The 27869-nt window shown below is 42.6% G+C and overlaps 1 protein-coding gene across 1 annotated transcript; it reads left to right on the top strand.

The window, feature by feature from the left end:
• Positions 1-2392: 2392 nt before the first annotated feature.
• On the top strand, positions 2393-27869 carry MAJIN (membrane anchored junction protein). Its single transcript, XM_088789683.1, has 11 exons — positions 2393-2500; positions 11124-11241; positions 16226-16271; positions 19439-19514; positions 19691-19816; positions 20672-20703; positions 21014-21105; positions 22346-22409; positions 26137-26209; positions 27015-27132; positions 27734-27869. The coding sequence occupies exons 2-11, from the start codon at positions 11141-11143 to the stop codon at positions 27777-27779; spliced, it is 774 nt and encodes a 257-aa protein (XP_088645809.1). The 5' UTR covers positions 2393-2500; positions 11124-11140; the 3' UTR covers positions 27780-27869.

Raw genomic sequence — 27869 nt, 5'->3', positions numbered from 1 at the left:
GCTCTCAGGGCACTGCCACTCTCTCTGGGAATAGCCCGACTTCCTGGGCACAGCCAGGGTATCTTCAGGGCTCAGCCAGACTTCCTGGACTCAGCCAGGGCTCTCAGGGCACTGCCACTCTCTCTGGGCACAGCCAGACTTCCTGGACTCAGCCAGGGCTTTCAGGGCACTGCCATAGCCACACTTCCTGGACACAGCCAGGGCTCTCATGGCACTGCCACTCTCTCTGTGCCTCTCAGGGTACCCTGCTGGAACAACAGCGACTCACAATCAAGGTGCTTACATATTCTCAATGGCGGCCAGTCAAGACACAAAAGCAAATATCCCCCAGTTCCACTAACAACAGTTCCCAAACAAACAGTCAAGCGGTCCATTAAATTAGGGATGGAAAGCAATTCCCCATAGTCCATAGTCATTCACCAGGGCTGTCCTGGGGGTGAGGGATGACCTTGACCTCACCCTCATCTCCCACGGAGGACTCAGCAAGCGTTACCTCCTGGGACTATAAGTCCTGCATCCGGGCTGCCCGAGCAGGAACCTCCCAGCCCACAGGGCTGCAACGACCTTCGCTTTCTCCGGCCTGTGCTGGTTGGGGAACCGTCCACATCTTTCCACCTCTCCACGGGGCTCCATCTCTCCAGCAGCTGCATGGCTTTTCCTGTGCTGGTGGGAGAACCGTCCACATCCTCCCACCCCTCCACGGGGGTCCAGCTCTCCGGCAGCTGCTCCTCCTGGTCTTCCTGAGACTCAATGTTCATACACACAAACTGCTCCACTGTCCTTTGGAGAGCTTTGGCTGGCACCATACCCTGCTCGCTGCGCCATTTGTCATGCGGGAGATCCTGCTCGCTCTCTGCTCCCGCTCCCCACACAAGAACACAGGATATGGTGAGGCCAAAAAGGAACACCCACGGAGCCATAGGTAGGGGAGTCATACCACTACGGTCTCACTGGAGGCTGGGTTTACTGGATGTGCGACCTGCTGTCCGTTTTGTCTGCAACCCACCGACGACTCTCTTTCAGTCTCCTCCACTCTCCTCCCTCTCTGCTAGCGTAGCCACAGCAGTTATATTAGTGGCCAATGGCTCACTGGTTACAGCTGACGGCCAACTAGCCACAGCTGATGGCCATGCAATCACAGTTGGCCATTTACTACCTGAGCCAACACCTTTCTATGTGAGGCTGAGAGCCTGGAAACTTCTTTCTGGGGCTCTGCCCCCACACGCTGGGACTCAAGTCCTATCAACTTGGTTCAATTTACTCTGTGCTGAGCAAGGTCAGAGTCACAAACAGGTAGTTCAAGAGTTGTGCCTGCCCACCAGTGTGTTAGCTTCAGTCCACACAGTGTATTCAAGTTTTTCAATTAGTAGCCAACATTTTTAAATTGGGAGATTTCCCAGGAAAATAAGATCTGGCATTACGAGACCACACTTCTCACAGGCCTCCCTTCAGTGGGGGACTGGATAGCAAAAGCCCTCTTTAAATGAGACAGATGCCCTCCTGAGATCCAGTTTCCTTTCTGCCCCTATCTCCCCCACTTCTTTCCTTCACCCCTCCCACCCCCACCCCACCCCGGCCTTGCTTTCCCAAGCCTCTTTGAGTACTATCACAGAGGCACTGTGTAGTAGGCACTGTGGGGACAGAGTCTCAGAGAGCAGTTTCCAGGCTCTCGGCCTCACGTGGAAAGGTGCTGGCTCAGGTAGTAGCTGGCCATCAGCTGTGACTAGTCGGCCATCAGCTGTAACCAGTTAGCCATTAGCCACTGATATAACTGCCATGGCTACGCTAGCAGAAAACAGGGGCTAGCAAGAAGATGGTGGCTGAGGTAGCCAGAGCGATTGCAGTTAGCACAGCAGAGTGCGGGTTGCGGATTGCAGAGAAGTGGATGGCAGGTTGCAGATAGTGTGGCTCCTGCTTCCTGTGTCTCCAACCCAGCCGCCAGCAAGAATACAATGGTATGACTCCCCTCTCTATGGTTCCGTGGGTGTTCCTCTTTGGCCTCACCATATCCTGCGTTCTTGTGCTGGGAGCAGGAGCTGAGACCCTGCATTACAAAAGGAGACCGTGTACATAGTGTTCCACACACAGTGGGGGCTCTGAACTCGAGAGGACCTGCCCTGACCACTCTCAGCATATGCTAAGCATGAAATGAACAATTGCTGGACGCCTGGGAACTACTGAAAAGTGAGGGGCATCTGAGCTTCCGTGGGTGGGGACCGTAAGCTGCTCTGGGCCCCAGGACCCTGCCGCAGCGGCGCGCGCATGCGCACCGCGGCCAAGTCAGGGAGCGCGCGCCCACAGGGCGGGGCCTGGAAGAACGTTCCAGTTCGTAGAAGGCTCGGCGTGCTGGGTGGGGCAGCGCGGCTGCGCATGCGCAGAAACCCTGGCGGGCTCGCGTCACGAGCTGAGGGCGCGCGGTAGCGGCTGAGCGAGTCCTGTATCCTGTCTTCCTTCGAGGTCGGCACCAGCGTTTTTTCAGAGCGCTTACTGCAGAGAGAGGGTACTGCCAAGGCCGCTTTTATGAGGCGCGAAACCCTTAGTGTGTGAAAAAGTCTGACAAATCTGTGAGGTCCTGGGGTATGAGGTAACGGCCCGTGCCGCCAAGGGCTCCTATGAGGTTGGCTTTTCGTTGCTACCCCAGCCCCTCGGAGCGTTCTGGCCGGGCCCCACTGTTCTGCAGCTGCCCCCTGACGTAACCTTCGCAGTCCGGGGCCACTTCGGACCCCAGGACACGTGAGCCAGCGCCCGGCCCTGCCTACCTCGGGGCTTCTAGGTCGAGGACGCGGCCTGGTGCGCAGGTTGCGGCTGCGCGGGATGGAGGGAGAGCTGGGCGGGCAGGGAGGGCAGTGATGGCTGAGCCTCCGCCCAGCGCCAGGTCTGTGCCGAGCCGGGTGCGGATCCCCTTCCACAAGCCAGTGAGCGGCGTGGACGTGGAGAGCCTCGTCCATCTGTCCACTCGATTTCAGGGACCGGTCTTTCTGCCACGCGGCGCCCACGAAAAGCTGCCTCTCTGGCAGAGCTCCAGTCTGCTCAGGCCCCCGGCTCCACACACCCCACCCTCCTTTGAAAAAACCCCAAAACCAAGAAAACCTTTCTCCGTAACAAAAGAGCTCATTCTGATCTATACCCACCCTCTAGCCCAGGCTTAGTTGCCAATAAAACAGGACTTCTTGCATCAAAGTGCTTCTTGTCCCATCATGTCTTAATGATGGGAATGAGTTTCTGGCTTTCAAATACCTGTTTGAACGTAGGAAGTGAATATTTCAATCGTGGTGCCCAGTGAGATATCTGCTCAGCCCCTCGGGTCCTTGAATCTTGGCATCTGGAAATGTGGACAGAAAGGGTCATGCAGGTACATTCGGCTGTACATCCTTGACGTTTCTGAACTGTAGTTTCTTCATCTGCATGTCTGGAGATAGTGGACCTACCACGGTATCCAACAGTCTACCTAGACTCTGGATAGCTCACGGCATGGGCGCCTCAGAACTGCGCGTGTCCAAATAAGGACTCAACATCTTCCCCTCAAAGGCTCCTATTTTCAGAAAGTGGCACTTTTGTCTTTTAGCCTATTTCAAGCAACTAGGAATCGTCCTTGTCTGTCCCTCAGGCCATCAAGTCACCGAATCATGAGTAGTCATCTTTCTAGTTCCCTTCTCTTCATCTCCCCTTTCATCACTGTAGACCAGACTACTATCAGCTTCTGCCTGGAACCACAGGAGTCTCCTACCTGGTCCTCTTTCATTTGCTCTCGTCCTGGGTTACTTCTGACATTACAACCAGAGAGATTTCCCCCCCTAACTCACAGCTATGTGGTCATGTCTTTTATTCTGTCCTTCAGTGCCTTCCTATTGCTCTTAGGATAGACTCCACAATCCATAGCCTGGGCTATAAGGAAGGCCCTCATCCCTTCTCTATGCTGTCTCCCTAGATGATCTCATCTGTTCCAGTAGCTTCAAATGCAATCTAAACACGATGACTCAAATTTATATTTCCGTCCTGATTTTTATACCTTGCACAATAGGATACCACCCCCTTGGCATAGCCAGCAGATGTCTAATAGGTCTCTCAGACTTAACCAGAACTATTGATTGTTTCTCCACATCTCTCCCTAGTATCCTTACCCATCTCAATAAAGGGTGTGTACCAATATCTACCTAATAGCAAAGGCTACAGTCTAGTGACAACCTTGATTCCCACATTTAGTCCATTAGTCTAAAATATACCTCAAATCCAACTACAGTGGTACCTCGGTTTTCGAACATCTCCGTTGATGAACATTTCGGTTTACGAATGCCATAAATTTTATGGATCTATGGTATCATTAGATAGTAAAATTCATGCTAAATTTGTTGTTCTAGGGGTTGATTTTAAAGGTCTGGAACGGATTAATCCATTTTGCATTACTTTCTATGGGGAAACCGGACCTCGGTTTTCGAATATTTCAGAACTCGAACGGTCTTCCGGAAGGGATTATGTTCGAAAACCGAGGTACCACTGTATTCACTAACTACTAAGACCCCGAAGTCCAAATCAGCAGCATCTTTCTCCTAAATTACTATAAATGCTTCCTAACTGGTCTTTCTGCTTCAACTCTTGTCCTCGTAACAGTTTTTCTTCCCAGCAACCAGAGTGATATTCCTAAAGTATAAACCATTTTACTCTTTATAAAACCTTTAGCATAAAATTTGAACTCGTCACAATGGCCGGCAGGCCTTATGTGACCGGGCTGCTGCCTAGCCCTCTGACTTCATCCTGCTCTACTCTTGTCCTCATGCTCTATTTCTGTCCATTAATCCATCCATCACAGGGCATCTGTGCTTGCTGGGTTTTTTTCCTGCTTGGGATGCTTTTCCCCTTGACTTTGCTTGGTTGTTTCACTTTCCTCTATTTGGTTGTGAGCTCTTCTGAAAAGGCTTTGCTGGCCACACGTGCTAAAGTAGCCGCCCAGTCACTACTACAAAACCCTATTTTATTCTCTTCATAGTACTTGGAGTACTTCAGATTACACTTATTTACATGTTTATTGTTGCTCTCCACATCTCCTGAAGTGTAAGCCCTTAAAGACAGAATCATGTCTTTTTTTTTCACCCACTCTGCCAGTGCTCAGAACAGTTCCTGATGCATAGTAGGTTCTCAAATGTATGTTGACTGACTCACGTGTAGTCTTATCTTGTAGAACTGTCCTTACTGCCCACTATATTCCAGGTTACTATACTTCTCTCGAAAGGGCCATGCTGCTCCCAACTGAGGACTCTTGCGTCTGCAGTTTCCTGTACGCACTCTATTTGTGCCTCCCTAGCTCATACGCATCCTTCAGATAGGAGTCACTTACTTAGAGTGAGCTTTCCTGACTTTCTAGGTTAGGATTCTCTGTAACGTGTCCCATATCACCCTATCCTTTTTGTTTTTTATTTTTTGTAGCTGTTGTCACACTTAAAATTATTCATAAACTTTTCACAGGCAGAGAGCAAGTTTTTATTCTTCCCCACTTTATTTCCAGCACTTAGTTTCTGGAACAAAGTAGACATGCAAATATTTGTGAATGGAATGAATGTATGTTGAATGAACACAAATTTTGAGAGAATCGAATCAGGTAAAACTGAGAGCAGTTAGCATGGAGTGTAAGCAAGCTGAATGTGCCCTGCCGACTTCAATAGATGTTTTTGAATCTCTGAGATAGGGATAGGAAAGCATTGTATAAACTGAAAGTGCTTTATAAATATTAGGTGTTTTTGTTTGTTTGCTAAGGCCTACTCACCCTCAGATCCCTATGGTTTGATGGTGTTTCAAAGTACAAAGTTTTATGTTTCTTAGCATTAAGGCCTGATTCTGTTATTTTAGAGCTATGCTTAGGTGGTAAAATAAAAATAATTGAGGCTAATATTGAATCTAGGCCAGTTTATAAGATAACTATACATTCTTGACACCTTTTATTCAGCTGGACTTTCTTTCTTTAGCACTACATCTGAGGTTTGTGTGTTTTTAAACAGGAGTTTATTGGGGAACAGTGTGTATTTCCAGGACTTTATTGGGGAACAGTGTGTTTTTCCCAGGACCCATCAGCTCCAAGTCAAGTTGTTGTCCTTTCAATCTTAGTTGCGGGGGGCGCAGCCCACTATCCCTTGCGGGAGTCAAACCGGCAACCTTATGGTTGAGAGCACGCGCTCCAACCAACTGAGCCATCTGGTAGCCCGGGAGCTCAGTGGCAGCTCGTTGTCTTCATTCTAGTTGTGGAGGGCGCAGTTCTCTGGCCCATGTGGGAATCGAACCAACAACCCTATTGCCCAGATCTCACGCTCTAACCAACTGAGCCACCTTTCTGCCCCTGAGTTTTTATTTTTCAGTCTTACTCTTGATGTATGCTGTTGGCCAGATTAGATGATCTCCTTGAGTCAGGTACAACTTTTTGTAAACCTCATGATTACAATTCTTATCTCCCCAATATCTCACCAGGCTGGATTAAAGTTAGTAAAATATTTCGAATTTCCTGTATGAAATTTGCTCTCTTTATATAGAAAGTAATTTAATTTTCTTATTAACTTAATTTCTTCCATTTCTTCCAAGAATCTGCCATTGTTTCATGCCAAGAACAAAGCTGTATATTTTAGAAGCCTTCTTTTCACACTTTATCGTATCCTACTTCTGTCTTCTATCACTAAGACCCTTGAGATATATACATCAAGGACGCAGAGTTTATAGCTCAAAATTATAAAAGATGTTCCTTTTTCTCAGGCTAAGGATATTCTCTCTACCATTTGCCCATCTGAAACTACTGATGCTCTTGGTTTTTTAACTTTCTTCCTTACATGTACTGCTTCAGGGCAATTCAACCCAATGGTGTAAACCAAAAAAATAAAATGTCCCTCATTGTTTACAGTTATACACCCAAGTGCTTTTTGGGTCCCTGGGCTTGATAGGATTTTTAGAGTGCTGCAGTGAATCCAATGTAATGTGAATGCTAATAAATTGATCTTCATGTAACAAGCCATGACTACTGGGCAGTATGGGGAGAGGAGACTGCTATTGCTTTTCCATAATAAGGAGCACAGTCCTGGACCTATTGACCAAAGGTAGTTTCTCCATTAGCTTTTAGGATGGCTAAGATGGAAGTGGAAGAGTCACTTAAGTGCAAAGAGTAACTTAAGAGGTTGACTTAGACACCTTTCTGAGTCTGTGGCGGTGTCTACTAAGGCCTTTTGATTTCATGTTAGGGCATCCTTCTACCTCTCTGTTAGGAGGTTTAGATACTCCTCCCCTCCCAAACAAAAGAAAACAAAATCTGACACAGTTCCAAGGGCAAATCTATTCCTGAACAAATGCCAATGATGTTTTAAAGATTGTGTCTTACCAGAAAGTGGAGGAAGAAACCTAATGAGAAAGAGAATGACATCAATAAGCATGTAGTCTTAGATAAGTCTCTTCCTGTCCCACATTTTAACACTTTGTTTTTAAAAAGGCTGTTCTTTATTGAGTAACCTATATTTAGAGCCCTACAATAAGCAATTATACGTGCATTATTTCATTAACCATCCTAATCACCCTGCAAGATGAGGAAACTGAGAATAGTTCCTTTTGAAAATAGAGCTTGAAGACAAATGTGAATATAACCCTTTAGATGCCAAGATATAATTCTAAGCACCTTTAATCAGAAAATCTTACATTTTGGTTTGATGCCTTTGTACCCAGATTGAGTTTGCCTTGAATCATCCAGAGTTATGAGAGTGACCTTTTGATTTCTGTTACAGTTTAATAAAACTGGGTGATGTATTTTAATAGAAAATGTATGTGCCAAAGGAATCAATAATCTTTGGGTTTCTAAACCTGGTTCCATACTGAGTTATGTGAACTTGTAGAAGTTACTTTCTTCTTTGGTGAAGTTACTTCCCTCTTGTCCCCTCTGAAACAAAGGACACTTTCAGCTATAGGCAATCACAGATCTCTAGTTGGAAATACAGACTTTCAGAGAGTCTGAATCTATTTCGGCAAAGGCAGGCAAACCTCTGAGACCAGCCAGGACTTGTGAAGGTGAAAGGAGAAGCTGGTCATCTGTCCTCAATCTCAGTTCTAAAACTTGGGTGTTGGATTCGTAACATCAGTGGGATTTCCCTATTTTGTTGTCCACACTCATTAGTGGTCACAGAGCCTGTCATGTTAGTTCTTATAAGTAAATATTTTGAATAAATGCTTATGGAAGCTCTCTTATTCTCTATCACTATGGGGGATTTCCCCATCAAATATCCCCAGATATATTTAGTGACAGTGGTTCCTTAGTGTCATGTCCTTCCACTTTAGTAGTCAATATCATTATTCTCATGTAACATTCATCCCTGCTTCAGGTTCTGTGCACTGACCCAGATGTTTCTTTATGTGAAACAAATTACTGAAACCTTGAAGAATCTTCCTAACATCAGTACCAGTGTGTCATTTAAGTCTAATTATTTGGGATTTTCAAGGAAAGATTATTGATTGGGATTTGTCAGATTTTGCACTGAGATGAAAGCTAATCAGTTTTCCTCTCTTGAGTTTGCTTTTCTAGTGAAGCATTAGGAGAGAAACTCTTCAAATCTATCAAAACCACTGATGTTTATAAATACTCTAGAGTTTATGAAGTGCTGTTTATAGCATTATCTTTTAATGCTCACAGCAATTCCAGGCATAGGTGGGATCTCCATTCATAGATATAGAAATAGAAATGAAGAGGCTAAGTGACTTGTTCAGTCTAATGACTAATGAGAGACAGAGCTAGGACTCAAGCCTTGGTCTTCCAATTCCAAATCTTATGTCTTTCCCACTATCCCATATGGCCTATAACTTTTTTCGTTTGTTTTAAAGCCATCATGTTTTGTGATCACCTAAAAATAGTTCAAGAGTCAGACCCTTCATCTGCAAAATCCCATCAACTTAATAATAGTTACAGGGACATAAGCGGAGTGTCACCATGACTGCAGTACTCATATTGGAAAATAACCTTGTGAAATCTTTGAACCACTACTACTGTGTGGTTGTTTTGGATTATTCTATCTAATCTGTATTTTCAAATGAGGTAATTAGTGTGTGGTGTTTGTTTCTGAAGCTGGCAGCCAGCAATTAACAGGAACAGGCCCTAGCTAGAAGAGGGCTGTTTTTACTTTCAGACAGCCAGATGTAGTGCAGCACATGAAGATTCCTCTCTGGATTGTCATTTCCAGCAAATGTCCTTCATTTCCTTTGCTACGATGTCCCCAGCCCTCAGTCTGTGGGGAGAGATGACTGCATTTTAGAAGAACCCTCTGAATAATTGAGAGCTAAATTGTTGTGGCAGCAACCTAAGTCTCACCAGGTAGACTCCTTGTCTACTTAGAAAAGTCATCTAGCACCCAAAACACCATCAAATCAAGACTGGGTTCCTGCTACGCGTTGGGCATGGGGGATCAGCAAGATTTTTCTCAGAATATGAACAGTACTTCCCTTCTGGTAACTTTGCAGTTGGCACCAACTATTTCTTTTCACTTTTTACTGCAGTTCTAGTCTAAATAGTCTCCTGGGCTCTGGCTCCAACCTCCTGTCCTTCTAATCCCAAGCAGCTGAGATCAGACACTGGGATATCTCTTTACTGGCAGCCCCAGGCATGAACTTTGGAAATTACGGGAAATTTCATTTTGGGGCACATAGATCTCTGACTCCACCATATAAGAGTTTTCCCTGCTGAGTAGAAATGGTATCAGGGTAATAGAGAAAAGAATAATAAAAATAGTCTTTATGTGTGTATGATATTTTGGTACTTACAAAGTGATTTTATATTCATTCTTTTGGCTTTTTCCCTCCTAATAACCCCAGGAAGCAGAGTGGAAAAGTGGTTAAAAGTATCAAGTCTGGATTTATACTGCCTCAGTTTGAATCCCGTTTCCAATATTCAAAGCTATGGGAAGGTTATTTCATCTGTCAGTGTCTCAGTTTCCTCATCTATCAAATTTAGACTACTTATCTCATAGGATTGTTGTGAGGATTGAGATAATAGGCCATGAAAAAAATTGTTAGTTGTTATTACTGTATAAATAAGAAAACCAAGGCCCAGAGAAACTAAGTAGCGACATTGGAGCTGAGATCCAAACCTAATTGTTCTTACTTTGTGCCTGTTCTGTCTTCTTCACCTCAGCTGCCTCTGAAATCAATACTTTGCATTGTATAAAGGTAGCTTTGATACTCAGGAACTATGGACCTCTTACCCTCATTATTTATTATTTAAACTTCCATATGAAGAGATAGAAAGTGCAGGGTTTAGTATCTATACTTTACAAAGAAAAAACACAGAAAAATTGTGGTGACTTAGAAAATCACAGTGTGTTTGATTCTTATCTCTGAGTCCATACAAAATGCCCAATTGACGGAGAAGAGACATGTCATCCTTCTTTTTCCATCTCTCCCCTTTACTGAGTTTCCCGCAGAGAGGAACTTACGTGGGCAGAGATTCTGGAATAGGAGAAGTAAAACTAGTAAATGCTAGGAGGATAGTTGACACTTGTGGCACAGGGCAGTCTCACAAGCAGTGAAAAGGAAGAGTGATTGAGAGGTCGGGAAGATAAGGTATGCCTTGGCACTACTGGGAAACATTAGGTACATACTTATTTGCTGCATTGGCTGTGGCCAGGAAGTGTGTTCATCCCTTAACTTCATCTAAAATTAATAGCAGAGGTCTTCCTAATTGTGCCACTTTGGATTGTTTCATTATTTGATTTGAGCCCTGTTCACATTGGTCTAGGTTACAGGAAAAGTGGGAACAAGAGAGGAGAATAGATTCAAGAGAGATTTAATCCTAACAAAAACCCTGTGATTCATCAGATGTTAGTATCATTAGTCTCATGGAACAGAAGTGATTTGTACATGGTTGTAAGATAAATGACAAAACTTATTCAGGTCTTTTCAAGTATAGGGATCATCCCAAAACAGCATGTATCCTCCCCATGCAGTAGACGAATGGTCCAGGTGATTAATATCAAAACTGAGCCTGGGACATAGGCAGTGGTACTGAGTGTTGAGCATTTTACTCATAAAGAGATGCTGCAGATTGGGCAGGCTCTCTTTCTCATACCTAAGGAGCCATCTTTAACTTTTTAATAATTCTCTAATATTTCTACTTTATTTAGGCTATCGTTTGGGAGCAATGAGTTTAAAACCCTTCACCTACCCGTTTCCAGAGACGAGGTTTTTTCATGCAGGATCCAGTGTGTATAAATTCAAAATCAGATATGGCAACAGCATCAGGTAATTTTAAAGCTAAGAGGGGTAGCCTTTGCAAACAGGTTAGTACGTTCCCACAGTCATCCCTTCTCTGCCTTCACCCAGCCCAACACTGGCTGAAGTAGCACCTTGTAGGACTTGCTTTCCCTGGTATTTTATATTCCATGTATTATTATTATACATGTAAGTTTCTTAATTAATGATGGCATACCTTTGGGGCAGTGGTTCTCAAAATCATTATCTCATGATCCCTTTGCACTCTTAAAATTATTGAGTATCCCAATGTTTTTGATTATGTGGGTTATACCTGTCAATATTTATCACATAAAAATTAAAATAACATACTTATTAATTTAAAATATTAAATGTTAACAACAAAATATATATGTATATATATGTGTGTATATATATATGTGTGTGTATATGTATATATGTATATATATATGAAGATTGGCATTGTTTACATTCCTGGGATTTACTCCAGAATGCAAGGATGGTTCAACATACAAAAGACAATCACTATAATACACCACATTAATACAATGAAGGGGGAAAAAACCACATGATCATCAATTGATGCAGAAAAAGCATTTGACCAAATCCAGCACCCTTTCATGATAAAAACACTGACTAAACTTGGAATAGAGGGAAACTTTTTCAAGATAATAAAGGTCATCTATAAAAACGCACAGCTAACATCATACTCAAATGGTGAAAAACTTAAAGCTTTTCCCTTAAGACTAAAAATAAGACAAAGATGCCCACTTTCTCCATTTCTGTACAACACGGTAATGGAGTTTCAGTCAAAAAAGGAAATAAAATGGCATGCAAATTAGAAAGGAAGAAGTGAAACTATATTTGCACATAACGTGATCTTATATATAGAAAACCCTATAGAATCCACACACAAAAACTGTTACATCTGAGCAATGAATTCAGCAAAGTTGCAGGATACAAAATCAACATGCAAAAGTCAGTTGTATTTGAATACACTAGCAGCAAACAATCTAAAAAAAAAATTAAAACAATTCCATTTCCAGTAACATTAAAAAAGAATAATATACTTTGCAATAAATTTAACAAAGGAGGTGTAAGACTTGCACACTGAAAACTACAAAAATTTCTGAAAGAAATTAAGAAAGACCCAAATAAAAGACATCTCATGTTCATGGATTGGAGGACTTAATATCATTAAGTACTCAAAGTAATTTGCAGATCCAGTGCAATCCCTATCAAAATCCCACTGGCCTTTTTTCAGAAATTGACAATCCCATCCTAAAATTCATACAGAATTTCAAGGGACCCCAAATAGCCAAAACAATCGTGAAAAAGAACAAAGTTGGAAGACTCACACTTCCCAATTTTAAAATTTACTACAAAGCTACAAGTAATCAAAAAATATGGTACTGGTACTTTTCCTGAAGGTGGCAATGAAAGTGAAGAAGGAAACCCCTGCCCTTCCCAAGTTCAAGCCAAAGCAAAGGCTTTGAAGGCAAAGAAAGCAGTGCTGAAAGGCATTCACAGCCACACACACAAGAAAAGATCCACACGTCACCCACTTTCTGATGTCACGTGATACTGTGGCTCTGAAGGCAGCCCAGAAGAGCACCTCCAGGAGAAACAAGCTTGACCATTATGCCATCATCCAGTTCCCCCTGACCACTGAGGTAGAAGATGAGTACAGTTGTGTTTATTGTGGATGTCAAGGCCAACAAGCTCCAGATCAAACCAGCTGTGAAGAAGCTCTATGACATTGACATGGCCCAGGTCAACAACCTGATCAGGCCTGACGGAGAGAAGAAGACCTATGTTTGACTGCCTACCAACTATGATGCTTTGGATGTTGTCAACAAATTTAGGATCATCTAAACTGAATCCAGCTGGCTAATTCTAAATATAAAAGTTTGAAAATATAGGGGTAAATCTTCATGACTTTGGATTTGACAATGATTTCTTAAATACAACACCAAGGCACATGCAACAAAAGAGATAAATTGGACTTACTAAAAATTTTTAAGTTTTGCATGAGAGGACACTACCAACAGAGTAAAAAGGCAACCCACAGAGGTGAGAAAATATTTGCAAATCATATATCTGATAAGAGTTTAATATTCCGACTATATAAAGTACAACTCAACAATAAAAACATAACCTGGTTTAAAAAAATGAACAAAGTATTTTCATAGACATTTCTCCAAAGATGATATACATGTGGCCAGTAAGCACATGGAAAGATGCTCAATATCATTAGTCACAAGGGAAATGCAAATCAAAACCACAATAAGATAGCACTTCACGTCTATTAGAATGGCTATATATATATATATATATATATATATATATATATATATACATATATATACATATATATTTTTTTTTAATGGAAAATGACAGTTGTTGGCAAGGATGTGGTGGAATTGTAACCCTTATATTGCTGGTGCAAATAAATATAACATGGTGCAGTCACTATGGAAAACAGTTCGGCAGTTCCTCAAAAAGATAAGTATAGAATTACCATATGACCCAGCAATTTCACTCCTACGTAGGTATATGCCCAGAAGAATTGAAAACAGGGACTCAAAGAGATGCCTGTGCAGCAATGTTCATAACAGCATTATTCACAATAGCCAGGAGGTAGAAACAACCCAAGTGTGTGCATCAGTAGGTGAATTGATAAATAAAATGTGGTTATATGTGTGGTATCTATATATACACAATGGAATAGTATTCAGCCGTAAAAAGAAGTTACAAAAGGAATGAAGTTCTGATACATGTACAACATGGATAAACTTTGAAAACATTATGCTGAGGAAATAAACCAGTAACAGATAAATATTGTATGATTCCACTTATATGAAATATTAGAATAGGAAAACTCATAGAGACAGAAAGTAGGGGCTGGGTGGAGGGGAGAATGGGGTGTTACTGCTTAATGAGTACAGGATTTCTTTTTTTAAAAATTAAAGTTTATTGGGGTGAAAATTGTTAGTAAAGTTACATAGATCTCAGGTGTACAGTTCTGTGACACATCATCTGTATTTCACATGTGTTCACCAGAGTACAGGATTTCTGTTTGGGGAAATAAGCTTTGGAAACAGAAAGGGGTGATGGTTGCACACCATGGTTGTGAATGTAATTGATACAACTGAATTGTATACTGAAAAATGGTTAAAATAGCAAACTTTAGGTTATGTTTTACCACAATTGTAAAATGTATTAATTTTAAAATAATACATTGTTAACACATAATATATTATTAACAATAATATGTTAACACATTTTCATAACATATAGTTATGAAAAATAACCATATTTTCAAAAATAATTAATGAGAAGATTGTTTCAAATTTCTGCAAATCTCATTAATGTCTAGTTTAATAGAAGACTGCTAGATTATTGTGTCTGCTTCTGTATTCAGTCTGTTGTGAATTTTTTTGGTTGAATTATATTGAAAAAAATCTAGCCCCACATAAATTTATAGTTGGGAGAGGTAGGAATATATTAATAGCCTTCTCAGAGCATTGTGGATATTCTTCTTTGAGCCTACATCAAAACTTGACAAGTGGTAGTTGTTCGGTTTTTTTTTTTTTTTTTTTAAGTGATAGTTTTTTAAAGGTTAGTTGCAATGTGGAATCTGAAATTTTTTTGGTGAACTTTCAAAGTCTGCTACATTAAAATCCATTAGATTAACTTGTTCTTTGAATGAATTTTACCTAAGATGATTTTGTAATATGATGCATTTCATTGGTCATTTGGAAAATATTGGTTCTGACTTACACAGATCGTCCAAATGTCTACACATTTCATTATACAGGCATACCTCAGAGATATTGCGGGTTCAGTTCCAGACTACCACAATATAGTGAGTCTCACAATAAAGCAAATAAAGCAAATTGCATTCTTTTTGTTGATGGAGAGTTTTGGCTTCAATTTGTAAAAAAAAAAAAAAAAAAAAGTCAATATCCGTGAAGCACAATAAAACAAGGCATGCCTGCATGACATTAAAAAAGCATATTTGCTAATATCACTACCAGTCTTATCAGAAAAGTGTTTAAGTATGTGGAACCTGTCAACTTAAAAGTGGTGGACAGAAGTTTTCCAGAATGCAAAATTTTCCTTGAAATCCCAAAATGTATCATTGGCAACAAACACTATCGGTCATTGTCAATTGACAACAAATACTTGAATTGATAAGGTCAGGCTCACTGTTCATTGAGAAAATGTTACATTACCAACTCTGAATGACAACCACAATTGTGTGTCAAGTGATCATTCAACTAAAATACTGTTCCATGAAAAGCGTAGCTAGTTCAGTTTGCAACTTAAAATAGTCGCACAAGTCCTTTTCCTGGAGACAATCATCGTATTTTGGTATGCAGCAGAAGTGCTTTATGCATACTTCCCATTTTATCGCATAATGTATTAAAAAGACATATATTTAAGGGTTGAAATTTTATTAAATTATTAATTTTTGTTACTGCTTCCTCAAGGATACTAAATGAAACTGGATTTTTTTCCCCGCGTGGCAGTGAAGATTACTACAACTGCTAGTATGGTTTAGTGCAACTGGCTAGATTTGTGCTAAGACATTAGCAATTTTGCCCACTATTGTTTTTGCACTAACAATTACAAATGTTAATACATGAAAAAAGGCAAATAGCATTTTAGTATTCTATTATGAAAATAGTTTTGCCCTTGAAAGGGTCGTGAGGACCCCTAAGGGTCATCAGACTACGCTTTAGTACAAATGGTCTAACAAATTATTAACTTTCGTAATGGGAATTTCAGGTCTTGTCAAGTGAGTAGAGAAGATATTTTGGTATACAACCTTGAACCAATTCTGAGGCCACACCACCTAAGTGATCACTTCCTCCCATGTGCACTGGGTCAGCACACATAATTGTTATTTAGTCATGTTTCTTTAGCTCATTTTTGCTCTACTGTAGAGTCTATCTTCTCCAGAGCTTTCCTTCTTGGCTTACTTATCTCTTGTCTGTTTACCTTCTAGAGGGGAAGATATTGAAAATAAGGAAGTCATCCTCCAGGAGCTGGAGGTAGGGAAAGAAGCTGACAACTTTTGGGAAAGTGATTCTTTAAGCCAAGGATGTGTCCGATTTTAATTATTTCTTACCACCTGAGTCACAACCTCCACTTGATTGCTTGGCTTCTCCTTGACATATTTCCTCTGCAGAGAAATTTTACTGTTTCTCCCAGGGATGTTAAAGCCTGTATTCTTTCTCAATTTTCCTAGTTGAAGTGTCAGCACCTTTGAGGCTGAGAGTTATTCTGTTTCTACCAGAGTTCCCTGGGCAGCTCTGTCTTGTGGCGGCTGGCATAGAGAAAGCTTCCGGAGGCCTGGGAGGACTGCTGCCTTCCAGGGCTCTGGGAAACATCATCATCCCAACCACTGCCTGGTACTTGACGTTCAGGAAACTCAACTGTAAATATGCAGACAAGGCTGCTGTGTCTTCATTTTAATTGGAAACATTTGCAATTGCTTTATTCCCACTTCATTTTCATTCCTTTTCTATCCAGCTCTCTAGCTTTAGGTTTTCCCATAGGAAGAAGACTGAGCAGGTGGACGTTTTTGTAAATTGGTAAAAGCACTGGGCAAGGGGTTAGAGTTCTGGGGACTAACCCTGGATTCCAATCCTGGCTGAGCCACTAATTAGCTGTGTGACTCTGGGTCTTAATTGCCTCATTTGTAAAATGAGTTTTAGACTAGTTTTTTTCTCTTCTAACTTCACAACTCAGTGATTTATGAGTATTGTGATTTATGAAGACATATGCTGCCACATTTCAGAGAATTCAAATACAATTAAATACACAAACACAAAACTCTATGAAACCAAAAATTTGAGTCATAGCTCTAAACATACCTGTGAATCTTTTGCTAAGTGTTAAAAGATACGTTAGGATCTTGCAGGCCTTCAGAGACATCATTATAAATAACAATATAGGATCATGACTGTTTTCTGTTTATTTTAATTGAGCAGAGCAGAATTTCTTTCACTTTGCTTCAGTTAATTGGGCAGAGAAAAGCTCAAGGCAGCATAATAAAGTGGAGAGAGCATAGACTTTAGAGGTAGCCAAAACTGGGTTTGAATTCCAGTTCTGCCTTCACAGTATGACTTTGGCCAAGTAACCTACCTTCTCTGAGTCTGTTTTCTTATCTGTCAATGAGGTTGATAAATAATGCCTGTTTTCAAGATTGTGGTGAGGATTAGAAATAAACGTGTACAACGCCTGCCATATAGTAGCTCAATGAATGGTAGCTAGGGAGCAATTATATACATTTATAATCATTGAAGTTTTCAAAGTACTTTTTACAGGTTCTCTTTCTCCTGCTTGCATTACTTTTGAGGCAAGTATTACCATCCTCTTTCATTCATTTAGAAAACATTTATTGATAGGTAGTATAGCCTAATCATTAAGCTATCTGGAACCGCACTGGAACCTCTGGAACCCCACTGCCTGTGTTCAGATCTCGGCTCCACCATTATTAGCTGTGTAACCTTGAATAAGTGATTTCACCTCTCTTTGTCTCACTTTCCTCCTGTAAAATGAGAATAATAGAAATGTCTATCTCGTAGGGTTTTTGTGAGTATTAATATGTATCAAAACAATACTTGCCATAGTGATTACTCAATAAATATTAGCTATTAAAATTGTAAGCTAGATACTATGCTAGTACAGACAATACAAAGATAAGACATACAAAGTCTGACAATTAAGTTCGCCAACTTGTTGCAATGATGTTGCTAACCTTTTTTGATGTTAGAGGAATTATTCATTATGAATTTGTGCCAACTGGACAAACAGTTAACCAAGTTTACTATTTGGAAGTGCTGCAAAGGCTGCATGAAAAAGTTAGACGACCTGAACTTTTCACCAACAATTCATGGCTCTTGCATCACGACAATGCACTACCTCACACAGCACTGTCTGTGAGGGTGTTTTTAGCCAGTAAACAAATAACTGTATTGGAACCACCTCCCTACTCACCTGATCTGGCCCCCAGTGATTTCTCTCTTTGCCTGAAGATAAAGGGAATATTGGAAGGAAGACATTTTGATGACATTCAGGGCATCAAGTGTAATATGATGACAGCTCTGATAGCCATTCCAGAAAAAGAATTCCCAAGTTGCTTTGAAGGGTGGGCTACGTGCTGGCGTTGGCGCATAGCTTCCCAAGGGGAGTACTGCGAAGGTGACCATAGTGATATCCAGCAGTGAGGTATGTAGCACTTGTTCTAGGATAAGTTCGCAAACCTAATTGCCAGACCTCATAGTTCCTGCCTTCTGTGAGCCCAAATATGAGGAAAATTAGTTTTAGAAAGGTGAAATGACCTAGGACTGAAATTCTGATTTTTTTCCCCATAGAGATCCAGTAGTCTTTTTATGATATCAAATTGTTTAATTAGTGTATACTAATAAGCGTAGGTTAATTAGAGGTTAATCAATCAAGATGTACAAAAAGAGTAGAAGATGGGCCGGCCCAGTGGCTCAGGTGGTTGGAGCACCATGCTCGACAACTGGCGACTGACCGCCTCAGCCAGAGAGAGCGCAAGGCTCATAACACCAGCGTGGGCCAGGGTGCTGTGTCCTACACAACTAGACTGAGAAACAGCAGCTTGAACCGGAGTGGGGTGGGGGGAGGTGGAAGACAGGGAAAAAAAGGAGTAGAAGAAAAGGTTTGACTTAAGCAATGGCAAAATATCAGTAAATACCAATATTTTCATTCATTTAATAAATGTTTATTGGAGACGTGTTATGCATCATCCACTATGGTAGACATCGTAGAAGGGATACTAAAATAAATCAGGTATATATTCTACCTCAAGGAGATTTCTCAGTAAGGAAAATAAAACGTGTACATGAAATGCAGTAAAGGCCCAAGGCTAGCTACTATGAGGTCTGAGACTAACGATTAATTACAACTTGGAGAATCAGGGGAAATTTTCTGGAGGAAATGGCTTTTGGACTGTGCCTTAAAGGATAGGTAGGATTTGGACATATGCTGATGGGTAGAAAGGGCATTTCAGGCAGAGGGAACCGACTATACAAGAACATAGAAATGGAGAAGCAGAAGGCATGTTCAGGGAACAGTAAGTAGTTCGGCTTTAATAGCATATGTGATATGTGAAGAGCAGTGACAAGCATAAAGGGAAAGATTGGTTGAGACCAGACAGGATTAAAGTCATTTCAAATATTTTTTTCAGGATTCTATTCGTGTGATCTTGGGAAACTCGGACAATCTGCAGCCATTTACTACAAAACACTTCATTATATTTCCCTGTATCCTTCATTTCTGGATGGGAATAAACTACAACTCACATTGTAGATTCAAATGGAAGCAGCAAATCCATAGGCAGTTTGGAGGGTAGGTCAGGAAAAGGAGAAAGTCTTATTCCTAAAATAGTATCAGGGATTCGTACTGACTTCTTTCCTCATTCCTTAGCACCTTGTCCCAGATAAAAGCAAATGGGAGAGAGTATCCCACCTGAAATTCAAACAGGGGGAAATCGTCTTGGCCCCCTATCCATTTGTTTTCACTCTATACGTGGAGATGAAATGGTTTCATGAAAAACTGTCACCTGGTATGTAGATTGATGGAAATGTGTGTGGTGGTGAAGAAAAAGGGGAAGGTTGAACACCCATGGGTTAGCAGTGCAAGCTGAATATGACAACATGGTCGGCCAGACTGGCCCTCAATACCACACAGTGTAGAGGTCAGGAGCAAGTGTTCCGAGTCAGACTGCCTGGTTCAAATTCTGGTAGCTTTGCCACTCAATAGCTGTGTGACCTTAGATAAATGTCTTAATCTTTCTGTATCACCTTGGTGAAATGGTGAAGAATAATAGTGCCCATCTTGTTGACTTGTTAAAAGGATTAAAGGTATCAATACTGGTATATGGAAAGTACAAAGTCTGACTTAGAGTAATCAGTGCAAGAGACCTAGTATATAAATACTTCCTTCCATTTTAGAGTATTCAGTGACTTTCACCTTAGTGGTATCTTAAAGTGGTATCTCCCAATTTTTAATCTCTAAGGGCCATCACTATTTTTACTCATAGAGGGACAAGTAGATGCCTGTCAGTTTGATTTGAAAAAGGGTGCAAAGCCTTGCCTTAAAATATCTCCCCAATTAATTTGTTGCTGATACCTGAAGTTCCACCTTTTTTGTTTCATAGTAGGGACCCCTTTTAAGTGGCATATTGTTAGAATACAGTGTGAATCAAACCCTGAATTTTCAGCTTGTAGATGACAATAGTTCTAAAATAGGGGTGGAAGAGATTTTGAAGACGCTAGTTCTAAGGAAAGTGGTACCAGGCAGAAGAGAGAAGGACATACATGGAGGTTTTGTCTAGGACCCGCTCTGAGAAGTAAACGGTAGCCAGAAATCCAGGTGAAACAGTCTTGATCCATTATGACACTTAAATTTCCTATTATAGGGAAACCAACAAATAACAGTCGTCTTGGATTGGTAAGTTTGTCTTTTCTATATAAAATGAAAATTGTCTTTATTGCTTCATGTTGTCCAAAAAGTCCTGCTCTGCTGTCTTCCTTTTACTTTGTCCCTTGGTTGCTGCCCAGGTCCAATCAGAATTGTATACGTGAGACCATCTTTCTCCCCTTGGCTAGATTTCTGAGACTCTAACAGAATGTCTACCCTTACTTGCAAAGCTGGTAAAGTTGCCTTTGGTAACTTAAAGATGGAGGGTTCACTGTGCCCTCATGAACTGTGAGCTATTTTGGAAAAGGGGGAGCCACAGGCGTCTCGTTCCTCCCTGAAGGTCCTAGCTGAGAGGAAAGCTGCAGGAGCCATCATGAGGAAACGAAAATATGTGGACGTGCCCAACTGCCCCAGCAGGCAGGGGCTGGACAGGTCAGTGGGGTTGGGAGAGAGTCTAAATCCTACGTCCTAGTTAGGCTTTGCCAGCTGTTTCTGCTGGTTGATCTTCTCCTTGGGCGAGTCACTTTCTCTTCCGGGGCATCTTTGGTACGTGCTTATTCCAGTGCATGGACTAAGAGAAGGAAGCAAGTTGATATTTGCAATGTAATTTGAACAGTCCCTTCCTCAGTAAAGCAGGATTCTTCTGTTCATCAAGACTAAAGCTGAGAGGAAATGTAATCAGATTTATACAATGGAGTCTAATACATATTCAGTGAGGACTTCCTACGGCCATACTACCAGAAAACACAGTCAGAAGGCACAAGACTTCAGAAGTCGCAGAGTATTATACAAGAACATAGAGAAACCCTCAGGAGAGTAAGAACAAATGAAGTGTAATTCTGTTTCACCTGTGAGCACTCAGCTTTTAGAACTCTACCTTAAAAGGTAGTCCAGTCTCAAATGTAAACGTCCGTGAGAGATTATGTCTCAGTTATGGGGTGAGGTGCTGCGATATTAGGGGAATGTTGATCACATCCCTAATACGCTGCAGTTGCTATTGCAGAGGCTACTTATTTTCTTCTTTTGATTATGTGTCAGGGACAGAATGAGTCAGTAAGGTGGCGATTCAGTCGTTCTTACTAGCACCCACAGAGGGCTGCTGGAAAAATCCAAGGTGTGGTTTGCTCCCCAGCCCAAAGTGCTTTCAGCCCAGGTTCCCAGAGAGCAGCTGTTCTTTTCCTGGGACTGTGTGGGTCCCGAGGCTTACAGGAGCAGGGAGGGTAGACCACGAGGGAGCTGACCCCTACACCCTCCAAATGCACATGGCGGTGAAAAGTTAGGAAACTCCTTTTCAAGCCAGGTTCAGTGTGAGGGTGCTTGGAGGTACGACGTTTTGCTCATTTCCACTTGACGGAATTTTCCATGGAGATGAAACCTCACATCTCCCTTTTCTCTGGGTTTTGATGCACGATCAAGTATTTCAAAATCTGATACCTGCTGTCAATCACATATTCCCTTTCTCAACCCCTAGATCCCCAAATGTCTCAAATTGGGATTCTACTGTGAATTAAAGCAGCACCCAAAGAGAATTTGGCCACACAATTTATTCTGCGGGCCAGGAGTGGTACAAAAATAGCCAGCCTGCTGAAATATTCATTTGAGCCACGTTTGCTTGAATGTAGTGATGTTGCTGCCGCCAGTAACATTTCTTGGGCTTTTTTCCCCACCTCAGGGCCAACATGGTGACTTCCAGCCAAAGCCCTAGCAAAAAGAAGCCCCCTGTGGGAACCGCGAGGGTAAGCACCAAAATGGAAGCTTCGAGGCTCTTGGCTGTCGCAGCTGTTACAAGACAGGATCCCTGTTACCAGCACATCTTGGTCCTAAGTACAGACTGAACTGACTGATCTCGTTCTCAGGTTTCACCACTTGCAGAACAACATTCAACCATTCCGCCCTTGTCACAACCTGTCCCCAAAGTGGCTGATTAATACTCCACACATCGATGAATGCTTTTGTTAAAAGGTCTTCTCTTCTCAGCTTAAAAGGCTGCTTCTTGTGCCCTGCAGTTGAAATAAGAAAATAGGTCTGTTGAGCTGAGGTGGGATCTAATATAGAATTTTCCCTTTAGAAACGTTTTTGCCTTTGTCTACATTGGGGTCTGAGTCTAGGAACATCTAGTTTTTACAGATGAGCAAGGCATGTATCAGCACAGGGTACCGGCAAGAAAAGTTCCTTTAGAGCAGTGATGGGCTGGCCCCAATAATACTTGATTTCATTTGTGAGGTTTGGTCTCCATTGAGATGTTCATATACCTGCTACTCCTCTATTTCAGGGCTTCTTTTCCATAGTAGTCTCTAAAATGGTGCCCTTTTTCTTTTCCTCCTCTCTTGAAATAGCTGTTGTTATGCCTTTTTCTCACATCTCTTTCTCCAAAGTAGCTCTGACCTTAAGTATCCAAACATTCACAACTCGCCTGCCTCACCTTCCCAGGACCCATCACATGAACGGTTATTGAGCAAACATTCACATATGCCTCCATCCAACAAACTTTACTGAGTCTACTATGTGCCAAGTACTAGGGCTATCACGCTGTCTCCTCGAAACGCCAACAGTGTAAAGCTGGGCAGACAATTACTGATAGATGTGCTGTGTGTGGGAATAAAGGAGGCACCGGGTACAAAGGAACCGCAAAGGAGAACTTCGCTCAGACCAGGTGGATGTGAGGAGGGTTCCGACAGTAGCTCAGAGCAGCTCAAAGAATTCAGGCCACGAGGAGAGAGTACAGTGCTTTTGGTGACTGCAAGCCAGTGTGCCTGGAGTTTGGAGTGTAGCGCTGAGAAGTGTTACGGAGAGGTCAGCATGGGCTGGGTGAGAAAAGGCCTTCAGGCTGCCTTCACGCTGACAGAAATCCCCTAACACATCTTTAAGGAGAAAAGTGCAGTGATTTTCATTCCTAAATGATTATTCTGTCTCCTGTTTGCGAGGCATTGTGTTAGGAGCAGAGGTGTACCCAAACATGTAAAATCTGGTGTCTTTCTAGGAGCTTATCGCTTGCTTAGTTGGAGGAAGGAGTGAACCCTTTAGGACTTAGACTTCTGCCTGTGTGGGCAGGTGCAGGCTATAGGGCCCCCTTGTGCCATGGCCAGCTGCCTGCGTGATTTTAGGCAGATGGCTGCCCTCTTCTCTACTCGCATCCTTTAGAGAGGGAAGAAGAAGAAATGAAAAAGTACAAGAGGAGAACATAAAGCTCTGGAGAACAAAGACACTTTATACAACTAAGATAATTACTGTTAAAGGAACATTTCCTTCACGCTCTACCCTTTGTACCTTCCTATTCTTAGTTTGACAAATCATCTCCCTCAAGAACAGTACTCACAGTTTCTTGCTCAACATAATTACCTTTCAACCTGATACTGGTTTTAGAAAAAACTCTGAGAAAAAAAATGGAACATGTTTATTGATTTTGACTCAAAGCCCAAAGACGGTCTCCACTGTAGACCCTGTTCCCAGAAGAGAGGATTTCTCCTAAATGAAAGTGATCACAGTGAGCCTCAGTGTAAGTTACTTGAGCTGGAAAAATTGTTTTTGCTCCTATGGTCCAATGCCTAATATTTTCTCTCCCCTTTGGGGGAATTTAGGGTGTTGGATCACAGTCAGTGTGGATTATGCACGTCTGAACACATCGGGAGCCTATGTGGGGAAAGCTTAGAAGACTACAACATCTCTAAATAAGGTCTCTTTTCCCTTAAAGGTGTTTTGGGGAGAATGGGAAGGAAGAGCAAACCCATTCCCTTTGTTACCCCAGGTCCCAGATGGATATCCAGACTTTGGAAGGATAAAAAATGGGGGAGAGCAGACGAATGGTCCAGAAAAGAAACAGACTGCCACACGCATAACTTTGGTGTTTTTTTGTTTGTTTGTTTGTTTGTTTGTTTGTTTGTTTTTGCCACCTCTGCTTGAACTGCACGTCTAAGCAGATCTGGTCCTGAACAAACAGAGGACAACCTTGTGTCCGGTTTTCAAGGTATTATGTCCTGTTGGATGTCCCAGATGGTACCCTCAGTCTTATTTCTTCTATAATGTTTTTCCTCTTTTATGACGTTTCCCTGAGAAGACCTCTCTCAAGATTTCAGGAGAGCACAAAAGCTAAACAATCTTGTGAGGAGAATCTCCCCTGGTTCAGAGGTAGGCTTTACCTCTGCCCTAGGACCTTTGCCCTCCTGGTTCCCACTACCAACCTTACTAGATCCTTTCATTAGGGCCACTGCAGCAGGATTTAACCCCCAAACCATAGTTTCATTAAATTTGTAAGAATCATTCCCTCAAGTTAGACATCAGAGCTGGGAACTCTAAATTCTACCTCTGCCCTGTCTAGAAGAGATAAGAGATGGTCTCCTTCCTTCCCAGAGTTCCCTTTTTCACTTTTATAGGAATATGACTTAGGTGGCTGTCTATGTGGTCTAGAATTTGATAGCTGGTGGGAAAGTATCACAGAAATAACAGCTTATGTGTAGGATGGGAGCTATGTCCTACCTTGCCTAGGGGCTTGCCCTGTCTTTGTCTCCAAGACCCACCTTGACAGTTGTTGGCCCCGTGTTATAGATTCTTCACCAGCAAAATGGCTCAGATTGCTCCCCAGCACTGCTGGGTAGTCGGGCCCTCAACTTCTGCCCAGGTGAGGGGAGTGGCCAGTTGGCAGAGATTCCCAGAGACAATATTTGAACGATGTTTCTGACTTTCAGGGAACCTACTGGAAATGTGGGCTTGGAGCCAGGTTGTAGGATGTCCCCTTCAAAGTACAAAGGAAGCTCTATAAAGGGAAAGCACGGAGAAATCATAAGATTGCGTTGTAGTGTGCTGCCTGCTTCTGCTGTGGGCATGTTTCCGCTGCGCCTGCTCTAGCCACGCTGATCATATTTACCTGTTGACGGCACCGTGTCTTTTGCATCATGTCCCTGTCTGGAATGCCCTGCTCTCTCTGACCATCTCCTCACCTCCATTATGACAAAATCCCATTCATCCATCAAGGCTCCATTCAGATAGTACCTCCTGTGTGAGTCTTCCTTGACTAACCGCCCCTGCTCTATTGGTGTCCCTATCCACCACAGCTGTCTATCTAGACTCATGGGGTAGTCTCATCACACTGCCTTATAATAGTCGCTGTGTCAACGGTACCACATAGATTATACGTTTTTCTGCGGCAAAGTTAAGGTCCTCCTGATTTCTGAAACTCAACATTCTGTCCTTGTTAATAGTTGGCACTCAGTGGTATGGAATGGTAAATTAAACCCAGCTTGGTTTGTTCTCAGCTCTTAAATCTTACTATTTTAGAAGGACAGTGCTTAGGAAGCTGACATGGGAAAAGGACAGTCGCATATAAGGAAATCCAGAACCTGCCTGGGCAGTCAGAGGCCAGGCCGCAGCGCTGATGTGAAAGTTCACTGGCAAAAGCATTCAGACCACCAACCTGTATAGGAGTGAAGTTGAAAACTTTCTTAGTCCTCTTTTTTTTTTTTTTATTAGAACCGGGAAAGAAAAACCCAGCAGGAATGTCAGGAGACCCCAGCGTTTGATATCACTGATGTCCAGGAACAGGGTAGGTTCTGGGGAATTTCTGTTTATTCTTCTTTAATAATCCCTTCTAGTTCTCTGATGAGCAGGGCAGCACAGAGCTCTGAGTCTGGGCACGCTCCGCGGGTGATGTGCCTCCCTCCCATGGAGGTGCCTGTCGGCCATCCTCCAGCCTGGGGGCCCGCCCTGGAGTAATATCAGCTACCTACCGCCCCCATCCCCCCCAGCTCCCAAGAGAAATGAAGGGAAGCAATGCATGTCCTTCCCCTGCTTCTGATAGTCAAACTCACGCTCTCACTGTTCCAGAACAGTTCCATGTGGAGTGATAGTTTTATAGAAAAGTTGGGAGGGATGTGTTTCACTTTTCTCTCTTGCTGGAGGGCAATCTCTGGGGAGCTGTCTGTCCTCTTCCCGTCGGGGGCGTTTGTGTTAGTAGATGGTGTGTGGATGCTCCGCAAGGGCTGGGAATGCACTTCCAGCGTGCTGGCCTTTTACGTGTGGGGACTCATGAGGCCTGCAGCTGTCACAGATGCGGGGCTGTGGGCAAGCGCGCTCTTCAACAAGTTTTCATTCCTTGTGAAGACACACCAGCCATGGTGGTGGCTGGGACTTAAGTAGGGTGAAAATCTCGGGCCTGACTTTGAAAACATTCCAAGGTCAAAATAGCGTCTTACTGAGCTGAGGTGAAATTGGGAAGGTCAGAACAAACAATTCACCTGGCTTCAAAAACTCCTGGTGTGAGGCTGCCCTTGGCTCATGCTGGGTGTCCTGCTCATGTGACAGTAGCCCTCGGACTAACACTTTCCCGTACCTGAGTGTTTTCCTTGCAGATTCTAAGTGGGAGGACAGCCCAGCGGGGCAGATCATGCCACCACTGCAGCAGACCAATCCACCTCCGGCCAAAGGACCCACAGAGCTGGGAACCAGGGGCTTCTTTGGGTTTCTAAGGTAGGACAGACTTCTCTCCTGCCATCAAGCTGAGACCCAGGTGAAATAGCTCAAGTCTGCCCCATTGAGTCTCTCAGGGAAATTAGATTAGAAAAGAAAGCAGATTACCTGCATAATCTCCATTTTGTCCAGCATAGAGATGGAAATGAGATTGAGCCCTAACTGTGAATTAATAAAAACTGTGTCTTGTTTATTTTTATACAACCCACCCACCCAAAATGCCCAGCATTGGGCCTGGTTCCATAAACGCTGCTTGGATATTCTCATTGCACTTGGGTCATTCAGACGATTGGTTACCAAAATGCTTCCATTCTCCTCTCTGAATCTAGGCTGTGCCTTCAGAGTCCTTTTTGCAGAGGACAGTTAGCAAATCCCTTTATCTATCTAGAGCTCAGCCATCCCGTTGTGGTTCTTCTTTATCCCCACCCCCTGCCTGAGTATAATCTAATTTGGGTACCTTTTCAGCTGCTGTTCCAGACTTGAATTTCCATTCGGTGGTTCCCCAGAGCAAAAATGCCCTAGCTAATGGAGCACTAATGGGACCTGGGAGAAGGGAAGGGGACCTCTAGAATCTCAACCTGTTCTGCTTTCTTTCCTGCAGCTCTCTCTTCCCGTTTCGGTATTTATTCAGAAGGAGCAGCCAGTGAGCCTTCCAAATGCAGTGGTGGGAAGAATGTCCTCTCACAGTGACTCCTCCCATTCCGTCCTCTGCTTGTGACATGCCAGTCATGAGGAAT

This window comes from Rhinolophus sinicus, chromosome 14 (assembly GCF_057876585.1).
Source record: "Rhinolophus sinicus isolate RSI-liver-muscle chromosome 14, RSI-T2T, whole genome shotgun sequence".
Taxonomy (NCBI): Eukaryota; Metazoa; Chordata; class Mammalia; order Chiroptera; family Rhinolophidae; genus Rhinolophus; species Rhinolophus sinicus.
Note: the sequence above shows the minus strand (reverse complement) of the source record. Positions and strands in the feature narration are given on the sequence as shown.

Coding starts and splice junctions, on each gene's coding strand:
- MAJIN (XM_088789683.1), top strand. CDS start 11,141: ATGAGTTTAAAACCCTTCACCTACCCGTTTCCAGAGACGAGGTTTTTT. Junction 20,704..21,013: donor ATAACAGTCGTCTTGGATTG/GTAAGTTTGTCT, acceptor TCCTCCCTGAAG/GTCCTAGCTGAGAGGAAAGC. Junction 26,210..27,014: donor CACTGATGTCCAGGAACAGG/GTAGGTTCTGGG, acceptor TTTTCCTTGCAG/ATTCTAAGTGGGAGGACAGC.